The 10,471-nt window shown below is 45.6% G+C and overlaps 1 protein-coding gene across 1 annotated transcript; it reads right to left on the reverse strand.

Moving 5' to 3' along the window:
* Positions 1-335: 335 nt before the first annotated feature.
* Positions 336-9,705, reverse strand: Ccdc117 (coiled-coil domain containing 117). The gene is given in 5 exon segments (NM_001017502.1): positions 336-1,914; positions 4,357-4,494; positions 4,969-5,193; positions 9,020-9,070; positions 9,499-9,705. Coding segments are annotated over 5 exon segments (834 nt in total). The 5' UTR covers positions 9,681-9,705; the 3' UTR covers positions 336-1,676.
* Between the last annotated feature and the right edge of the window lie 766 nt (positions 9,706-10,471).

A 10,471-nucleotide genomic window follows, 5' to 3' on the forward strand; every position in this document is an offset into this window, starting at 1 on the left:
CATCTTTGCTCTCAAGTGGTTACAAGCGCATCACAGCCACTTTCGGCCGTTCAGAGGCAGCCCTGGTGCCTTAGGCCCTCTGGAAAACTGTCACTCGTTTCCTCCCTTCCTCCCTCCCGTTGGGCTAACTCTGACTCTCGCAGTCCCTGCACGTCTAAGCTGCTCTAAAACTTCTTAGCAGAGATTTCTTTAAGGCTATAAACTTCACAAGTTGGTCCCATTAAATAAGCCTGGAGTTTTTCAAATGACACGAGCCAAACACTTGTACACTTCAACAGAAGACAGTCTTCATTCACCTGAGTCTGAGATGAAGAAACAGTAGCTGGTTTCAATACTGGTTTGGAGGTTGCGTAACTTTATTGTGTAGACATAAATATTTTGTTTAAATATTAAACATTAAACCTTTTCCTGACATCCAGACAGAAATAGGGAGAGCAGGAACAACAGGCAAGAGAAGAAACAGTCCACTGAACAGACGTGTGACTCCTATGCCATCCACAGGAGGGATTTCAGCATGGGTTCAAAATGCCAAGAAGCTAAGTTTCTAAAAAATTCACCTCTACTCAGCATAAACCTCTTTACTGTTTTCCCCTACACAGAGGAGAAGAAACCCAGAAACTGAAAACTGAACCGAGGTGATCTGCTGCAGACCTCTTACCACTCTACAGCCCTCATTACACATCCTGCCATGCTGAAGAGCTCTTCCTGAGAAATTAAAAACTTTAACCCTGGTTATTCCCAAAGAACACCTTGAGCCTGGTTCGGTACTAAAGGGTCAAGATTTCCTGCTGGCAGGAGGCCATCTTCGGCTAGCTCTTTAGGCTTAACTGCACAATAGCTTAAGCACCGGACAATTAGCTATTTCAGTAAAGCATTTCCACGACACTTGTCCATTTCTTCTCAGCTAATTCACTGTTTTTGGAACCAACATTAAAAAACTCAACTTGCTAATACAAGCACAAGCTTCCCTTTTTAAACTCTAGAAGCAATCAATGTAGGTTTACCTGACGACACAGCATGTCCTTAGGATTCAGGAAAAGACCCTTCTCTCACAGGCAATTTACCCCACACCCTTTAAATCAATCACTTAAGTTAATTGAGGTGTAAACATTACTGACCAACTGAGCTTATCAGTCATGAAAGGAGACCAAGGGTTGCTGCTTGAGTGATGTGGCTACACCAACCTGACACCAACACAGGCTTCTTTGCTTGTTCAATCCTTCACAAGAGACTCAAAGTCCTGCTATCTTCCCTCCCGAGCCCCAAGTGTACAGTGACCACTACGAGTAGCTCAGTATATGACTTCAGCAATCAGGGTGCAGTGGCAATTAGGAGCATCCCTGTATATAATCATCTCAAGAAAGAATGGCTTCAACAATGTGACAGATGACTTAAGTCACTGCAACACATCCAGCATCTAGAGCTGTCTTTAAAGAGACTGTAACATTTCTTGGATAAGCCTACTAAAAAACTCCATTTCCCTTGAGATAAGCTTCCTTGGCAAAAAGTTGAATTCAATAAATGGCTACCCACAATGACAGTCCCACCCAAGTCACAGGTGGAGGAGATATTACACCCGTTTCATAAAACTTTCAGGCCCCTATTCTATGCAGGCAGGCTCACTACTGAACACAGGAGCCTTCTACGACTTGTCACGCTGGAGCAGGCACTGGTGTCTAGAGCTCCATCTCTTCCTCTGTGCTAGCAGCTGTCTCCAGACTATGGTAAAGCGGTGTGTCTGTGCACTGAGGTTCCAGTAACACTTCAGTTCTCTGTGGGAAGGCAGTGCCCGTAGCTGTGTGCTTCGTTTGGCTCTCTCCCATGTAGTTCTTAGGGTTAGATGATGGCTTTGGCTTCTCAGAAAGGAGTTCAGGGAGAGGTTTCCAGAGCACAAGCTCCATAGAAGGACGGCTCCTGAGATGTAAAGACAAAAACTTTCATCAAAACCTTAGGACACTCGAACAAAGGCCCTAATGTAACAAGTCCACTGCCCAACACCTTACAGTCACTCAGGAGCCAGCGGTCCTGAAAGGGGTCTGTGGTTGGCGTACCCCTATCCATTTTTTTTCTTTTTCTTTTTTTTTTGGAGGTGGGGACTGAACCCAGGGCCTTGCGCTTGCTAGGCAAGCGCTCTACCACTGAGCTAAATCCCTAACCCCAATTTAAATCTTTTAATTAAAGTGTGGCTGGATCATGGTGTTTCATTCCTTCAGGAGGTAGAGGCAGGTGGATCTCTGTGATTTCAAGGCTAGCCTGATCTACAGATCGAGCTCCAGAACAGCCAGGGCATTTACATAGAGAAACTGTCTTGAAAAGCCAAAGAAAACCAAGTGTTCACTTCAGCAGCAACCAAACTTTGAATGATACTGATTAGCATGACCTCTATACAAGGATGACACAAAAAAATGTGTTTAACCTATGTTCTATTTTATAAGAGAGCTAGTGGATACCACGAATGGCAGTAATATATCCAATGTGAAAAACAGGGCCTTTGAACAGGGCGTACTGGTGCACAGCTTTAATTCTAGCACTCAGCAGGTAGAGGCGGGTGGGATCCTGTGAGTTCAATGTTAGCCTGGTTTACACAGAGAGTTCTAGAACAGCCAGAGCTACAAAGAGAGAACCTGTCACAAACAACAAAACGAAACAAAATAGGGCCCTTGATTTGACTTAATGCTGTAATCTGAAGTAGGAGTGCTGGGGATGGAGGTCAGGCTGAGGACCACTGAGCCACATTACTGGCTGTAATACACAGACACACGTTTTGAATGAGCAGTTTTGCATGACCACAATCTTTTGTTTAGATTTGTGGTACTGAGTCTAATGTATGCCAAGCAACTACTCTAGTGTTCTATTATTTCCCACCCCGTGGTTATCTGTTATTTATTAAATTATTATACACAAAAATGGAATCCTGGGCAAGCATTAATTTCTGATTCCTTTTGTTTCATATAGTTCTGAAGTAGAATGTTTTGCAGTTAAACCAAAACAATTACACTAAATATGTGAAATAAAAATATTTTTCTCAACTATAGCTAAGAGCAGTACCTGAAATCCTAGCACTTAGAAGGTGCAGGCAGGAGGGTGAGATGTTGTAGGCTAGCCTGGGCTATATAAGCACCCACCTCCAAAGTGGAAAAAAATTTCCTTACCCTTGGTATAGGAAAAATCTTCTGGGACCCAGAAGTAAATAAGAAGACAATAAAGAATACTCTCAAAGGCTCAGTTCTGGAAAACTACTGAGAGCAGCAGACACTATTTTGAGCAGAAGGGCAATGTGACCTGCATACATAGTGGCTACACTACAGACACACCCTCAGGGCTTAATAGTTAATTATAAACTTAAGCTAGGGCCTGACTGAAAACCTGGATCTCCCACCAACAAGCAGTAGCTGAACTGCTCCCATCTGGCCTAAAGGTGACAGTGCCCAGCACTATTGAGGTCTGTGTCCCAAGACCACTTCCAACCCCTAAACTCGCCCTCAGTGAATAATTAGTCTACGTCTCCCAGGCAGTACCTACTTAAGTGTGCATTACAGCACAGCAGATGAGGACGAGTGTCCACACCAGGTCCAGGCTGAGCTCTTTCTAGGTTGCCACTTAGCTTAGTAGGCTCTTGGGTTCCCTCCCTTAGTCACTGCTCCCTCCCACAAGCCCGCCTGTCTTCTCACACTAAAGCAAACCAGTTAACTAAGCTCGTTCAACTGCGGGTGGGCGTATTTTCTGTTTTCTTTCTGTGGTGCTGAGAGCAGAACCCAGGGCTTCACTGGTGCATGGCAGGTTCTCTACCCCGAGTGACACTTATCTAGCCCTTGTTCTTGTTTTTTCTTTGATACGGATCTCAGTATGTGGCTTAGTCTGGGGTAAACGACAAAAATCTCACTATGTAGCCCTGGCTGGCCTGGAACTCACTACGTAGGCCAAAACAGGCTAGAAACTAAAACCTTTGCCTTTTGAGTGCTGCTGGGGTTACTTGTGTAAGCCACCATGCCTAGCTTAAAGTATGCTTTAAATCAAGTCAAATGAAGTTGAAGGAGGAAAACTGTGAAAATGTACCCAGGGTACACAGTAATATTCCCACCCCCCCAAAACAAATCAAAGAGTTAAAAACACTAAAATGACCACATAAGGCTGTGCTATGGTTTGTGGGCTTTGTGATAGCGATTCCAACTGTTACTAATCTGACACATCACACCTTCTATTCCCTAGTCTCCATGCTGAGTCTGAGTGGTTAAGAGAACAGATAAACCGGAGCTTTCAAAATGTGGCTCCTCCTCCTTCTCCTCAGACTTTAATAAGAGAGCAGCCTGGGCCCAAGCCTTCCCATATGTCAGGGTCAGCTAAGTGGAATCTTACATAGACTCAATCATCTTCTTTGTGAAGACTTCATCAAATTCCCTCTTCAAACCCGTTTTCATGGTATCAGAAAGGACAAGACTTGGGAGGTGGCTAACATTTCTGTCACTTTCAACCTCTTCATCTTCGTCAATTATCCTAAATAATGAAGTGGAAAAAAAAATCAGTCAAGGCATTATATGTTTCTTGTGGTAAATGAACAAAAATTGAAACTAAAAGAATAAAAACCGGGGTTGGGGATTTAGCTCAGTGGTAGAGCACTTGCCTAGCAAGCGCAAGGCCCTGGATTTGGTCCCCAGCTCTGAAAAAAAGAAAAGAAAAGAAAAAAAAAAAAAAAGAATAAAAACCACACGGGCTACAGTAAGAGCTCATTTAAGCTATAACTCAGAGAAAAGTGGTCAACGAGGCTGCTGCTCACAAGTTTGGAACAGAGTCAATTTAAAAGCGTCCTGGAAACCTGAGCCTGACATCTTAGTCAAGCTCTGAGAGTTCCAGCTACCACTAAGTCTGTTTTTCGTTCCCCATCTCCAGCATCACCACATGACTCTGAGCAGCCTAGGAGAGGAGAGCTGTGACACAGATCAGCAGCACCACGTGACACACAGTCAGTACCTGTCCTCGATCTCCTGAAGCCTTCTTCGGGCAACTTCACACTGTGGTTCTCCAGTTGTCTGATCCATTTCTTCACAGACAGCATCTAGGATGCTAGGCACAGAAAGGCCACCAGGACACGTGTTTACCCCATGACCTTCTATACCCTGATGTGTGCCAAGAACCCACTCATCGGCAACTGCACCAAGTTCTGCTTCAGTCAAGCGCTTCTTTCTTACTGGACACCTAGGAGAAAAGCAGTAGGAAGAGAGGAAAGAAAGAAAAGCAATCCTATTACAGATGAAATGTAAGTCATTTCTCTAATGAATTAAAAAAAGATATATAGGGGCTGGAGAGATGGCTCAGCGGTTAAGAGCACTGACTGTTCTTCCAGAGGTCCTGAGTTCAAATCCCAGCAACCACATGGTGGCTCACGACCATCTGTAATGAGATCTGGTGCCCTCTTCTGGTGTGTCTGAAGACAGTGACAGTGTATTTATATATAATAAACAAATAATAAATCTTTAAAAAAAAAGATATATAGTTTTTGAGACAAAGTCTCACTGTGTATCTTTGGCTGGCATCATTCACAGAGTTCTGCCTGCCTCTGCCTAGAGTGCTGAGATTAAGGATATATAGGGTACCAGACCAGCTAAAATTTAGTTAAAAAAAAAAATCCATTTATTTTATGTTCAAGTTTCTGCCTGCATGTATGTGTGTGTACTGCATGTGTGTCTGTGGAGGTCAGAAGAGGTCTCAGACGCCCTGGACTTACAGAGATCTATGAGCTACCATGTAGGTGCCTGAAATGGAACCTGAGGGCTTTCTGCAAGAATAAATGCTCTTAACTGAGCCACCGCTCTAGTTCCAATTTATATTCTTTAATCAAGTTACTAATTATAAACATTTTTATTTTTCCTAGTTAGAACATCATGCCTTTCAAATACAGAGGCTAATGCTAGAAGCCAACCATTGAGCTGAGAACAGGGTCCCCATTGGAGGAATTAGAGAAAGGACTGAAGGAGCCAAAGTGGCTTGCAACCTTGAAAGAACAACGCCGCCAACCAACCAGAGCTCCCAGGGACTAAACCACCACCCAAAGAGGACACATGGACAGACCTGTGGCTCCAGCTGCATATGTAGCAGAGGATGGCCTTGTTGGGCACCGATGGGAAGAGAAGCCCTTGGTCCTGCCAAGACTGGACTCCTCAGTGTAGGGGAATGTCAGGGGGGGAGGTGGGAAAGGGGACACCCTTATAGAAGGGGGAGGAGGATGGGATAGAGGGCTTATTGCTGGGAAACCAGCAAAGGGAACATACATCTGAAATGTAAATAAAAGATATCCAATTAAAAAAAAAAAATCATGTCTTTTTTCCCCAATTCATACCTTCCCTGAAAATATTTTCTTCTATTTTTTGTTTTAACAACAGTCCCAGACGTTCCATTTTACTAATGAAGACTCAGGAGCCAGAGGCTGGGGGGAAATGGACCCACTAAGACAGCTGGGTAACTAGCTCTGCTAGCTCAGAGGCAGAGCAAGCACCCAGGGACCTTCCTACTCTACCAAGCGCTCTCTTTCTCCATGATGTCTTAAATACCTTCAACTCTAAGACCCCCCTTTCTGTTTACTTTATGTTCACTCCCTGTCAACTGGTGGCTTGCTCACCTCTTGACCTAAGGCTGACTTTAGGTGTGTGCTAGGGCTGTGCTACACACAAGGTTTTCCTAGCACGAGTTAAATCAAGTTTCTACATTCCCCCTTCCCAGATGGTTTCATGGTGTAGCCCTGGCTACCCTTGAAGAGAGAGATCTGCCTGCCTCTGCCTCCTGAGCACTGGAATTAAAGGCATTTGCAACTGCACCTAGCTTAGTTTCTACACTTTTAGCAAACGCTGGAATCAGGAATTCAATAACCTATAGCACAACCGAAGACCAAAAAAAGGTTCTTGAGTTATCTGTAGCAAGCCCAAGGCAACTCCCCCCACCCCCCATCTAGGGGGTTTGGGGCTGGGGCAAACAGCTTAGTGGGAAGAGGGCTCGTCATGTTAAGTATGAGAACCTGGTTCAACCCTCAGAAGCAACCATAAAACAGAAAAGCATAGTGACATGTAATTATCAGTAGAGAGGCACAGGCAAGAAGAGCCCTGGCTCTGTTTGACCCCCTAACCATACAAGAACTAAGTGGGGGGTTATGGAGGCGGTTCAATGGATAAAAGTACAATACATGCTGTGCTAGCATGAAGACCAGAGAATATATGCAAATGGCAGGCAGGCAGGCACCGAACCCACCTGTAATTATAGGGCTCAGGAAGTAGAGATGGGATTCACAGAGCAAGCCAAATGCAAATATAACATTTAGAGTGATTGAGGACACTGATGCCAACCTTTGGCTTCCACACATATATGCACATCAGACAGACAGACAGACAGACAGACAGACAGACACACACACACACACACACACACACACACACACACACACACAGAGCAAGAGCGCAAGACCGGGGATGTTGGCACTTTAATCCCAGCACCGAGGAAGCATAGGTAAGTGGCCAAAGCTAGCCTGGTGGACATCTAAGTTCCAGGACAACATAGTGAGTCTTTGCCTCAAAACAAACAAAAAGTGGTGGTGTACTTGGGAGTCAATCTGAGTTCAAGGCCAGCCTTGAAAAACAAAACAAACAAATCAATCCCAAACAACAACAAACCTAAAGCCAGCAAGGTGAGGTGGATGATTTCTATGACATCTCAGATGGGCTTACTTCTGCATCCCTTCCCCTCATTCACAGAAACATAAGGTAATCTTTAAGACATTCTCCCCTCCCCCACACAGGGTTTCTCTGAGTAGCCTTGACATTCCTCTAACTTTGAGCTCTGCCTATCTTGGGATTAAAGGTGTGGGCCACCACCTTCTGGCTTTAAAAAAACAAAAACTGGATCTAAGTCATCAACAAGTCTAGCCAATTCAAAATTGATTTTTAATTCCTTTTTTTCTTTCCTTTTTAAGACAAGGGTCTCATGAATCCCCAGCTGGCCACTAGTCAGTAAGTCTCAATTGTCTGATGGATGTTTCAATGTCAGGAGGATGACCTTCAATGTCTAATCCTCCGGCCTCCACCTTCCTTACTAGCTCTTGTTTGTTTTCTTTTCTGCTTTGAGAGCTGGCCCCAACTTCTCCATCTCAGCTGGGATTACTAGATTAAATCACATTCTTAGAAAAGAATTTAGTTTCTACAAGGGTGGGGTCCAGGTAGGATCATAAAAATATCCTGGACAGGGCCTGGGAACAAATGAAGCTCGAAGGGAGAGTAATTGCCTGGCACATACCAGGCCCTGAGTCTGATCCTTAGCATAGGACAAACAAGAAAGCAAGGTGACTCAATGAGTAAGGATGCTTGCCCTTAAACTAATAACTTGAATTTGATCCTGGAACCTACATGGTGGGAGAGAACCGATTTCCAAATGTTGTCCTCTGCCTTCCACATACCTATCGTGGGATTTGTGTATATATTTAATAATGATTAAGGAAAGAATATTGAGGCATGGTGGCATGTGGGCCTTTAATCTCAACACACAGAGGCATGTGGATCTAAGTTTGAGGGCAGCCCTGGTTAGGCTAGTGAGGCTGTCTTTGTCATAAAACAAAAACCAACAGGTGGACCTTGTATATACTCATTTGGGGTAAGCTATGAGACAGTACCCCAAAGCACTGCAGAGTGACCAGGCATCTGACTATAGAGCTAAGCAACTGAAGGCACACACAGCCTTAAACAATTAAGTTTCTGGACTCTCTTCCCAAAGAGAGAGAAAACAGGTTGGTTACAAGGTTATCTCTGTGGAGAACACAAACCCAATATACAGCCTGTGATTTTCTTTTTGTTCTTAATACTCAGAGTCTGTAATGACAGTTTAAAATGCAGGCGAATTTTCCTTTACTTGCCCGCCACTCAGTTTCTGCCCCTAAAAGGCAAACAATGTCACCAGTTTAAAGAGATACATATACGCATCACCTTTTCAAATAGGATACACGTGTTAACGATCACAAAGAGAACAAATTAGTCCCGAAACTTACTCATCGTCCTCCGCCAATCGCTTGTGTTTCTTTCTACAGTGAATGGAAACACTGTTGGAACAAACAAAAACACACCAGTCACTCAAGACGGGATCTTAGATGTAAGATTTCTGCATCCTGTATTTCTCGCCTCACTTATCCCGATCTCCCGCCACAAATTGAACATTCCTTGCTTGGCCATGATAGACCGACCCAGGTCCCTTTTGCCTGGGTCTCCAAACAACCACAGACAAGGAAATTTGAAGTTGTCACTTCTGTCCGGGTAGTGACAGCTGAACACTCGCTCCAAACCCATTTCTGTGCCCCATATTGCGGATGAGAAATCCAAGTGTCCCAGAGGCATTCAAAGTTGTCCCGCCCCGCGGCCGCGCGTGTGGAGAGAAGCGGCCAGGCCGAAGGACCCTCGAGGGTCGCCGGCCCTACGACCTGGGACTCACGGTTAACGTCCCTCGGGGTTAACGGGCCCGCCGCCTGCTCACCGTCCGCGCGCTGTTCTACCGTCCGGGCTGCTCGGCGGGCCGCGGACACCCGGCCGCGGGGCCAGGTCATGGCCGGCGGCTCCTGGCGGGAAGGCCCGGCCCGCGAAGGCCGGCGGCGACTGCAGGAAGTCCGCGCTGCCGCTCAGAGGGAGGCCGCTGAAGGGCCGGCCGAGGGCTGCCATGGCTTCGCAGACGAGGCAGCGTCCGCGACCCTAGTCGTTCCTGTTCCCAGTCTTAGCAGTGGCCGCCACCGCCGCTACCCACGAGAGCCCGCCTCTGAGCCCTCTTCGACCCCCCAACCTCACGCCTTCTAGAACCCTCCACTCCGGTCCGCCCAGAGACACGTCGGGATTTGTTGTGTATAGAGGGCCGCTGTCGTGAGGCATGCCGGGAGTTGTGGTCCTTGAGGACTACAAGCAAGATGGCTGGCGGTGTACTAGGCGAATCGCTGGAGGTCAGGTCGCCCTCACAGGCCCCTAGAATGATTCCCTATACAGAATGTTGAGCTGGGCACGGTGGCTCATGGCGATCTTCCCAGCTCTTATAAGGTGGAGGCAGGATGATCAGACACGTTCAAGGCCAGCCTTTGACTGTGTAGCATGGTGTAGGCCAGCCTAGTCTACATGAGACCCATTCCAAAATAAAAAAGTTATGCATTTCTGTTTCTTCAGATAAACAGGATAATAAAACATATTTTCAGAGTTGAAGTGAGTAGTGAATGAATTAAAAATCTAGAGGTGGAGACGGGCACAATGGTGTACATATTTAATACCAGCACTCCCTGGGCAGAGGAGGGAAGATCTCTATGAGTTCCCGGTCAGTCTGATCTACATAGCAACTTGTAGGCCAGCCACTTTTACAAAACAAAATAAAAAAAAAATTAAAAATTAAAGTCTGGCAGTAAAGTGTGGCTCAGTGGTAGGGCACTTGCACAGTACCACAAAATACATGTGAGCATCTGGTTGTTGTGGCA

This window comes from Rattus norvegicus, chromosome 14 (genome assembly GCF_021556685.1).
Source record: "Rattus norvegicus strain SHRSP/BbbUtx chromosome 14, alternate assembly SHRSP_T2T, whole genome shotgun sequence".
Classification (NCBI taxonomy): domain Eukaryota; kingdom Metazoa; phylum Chordata; class Mammalia; order Rodentia; family Muridae; genus Rattus; species Rattus norvegicus.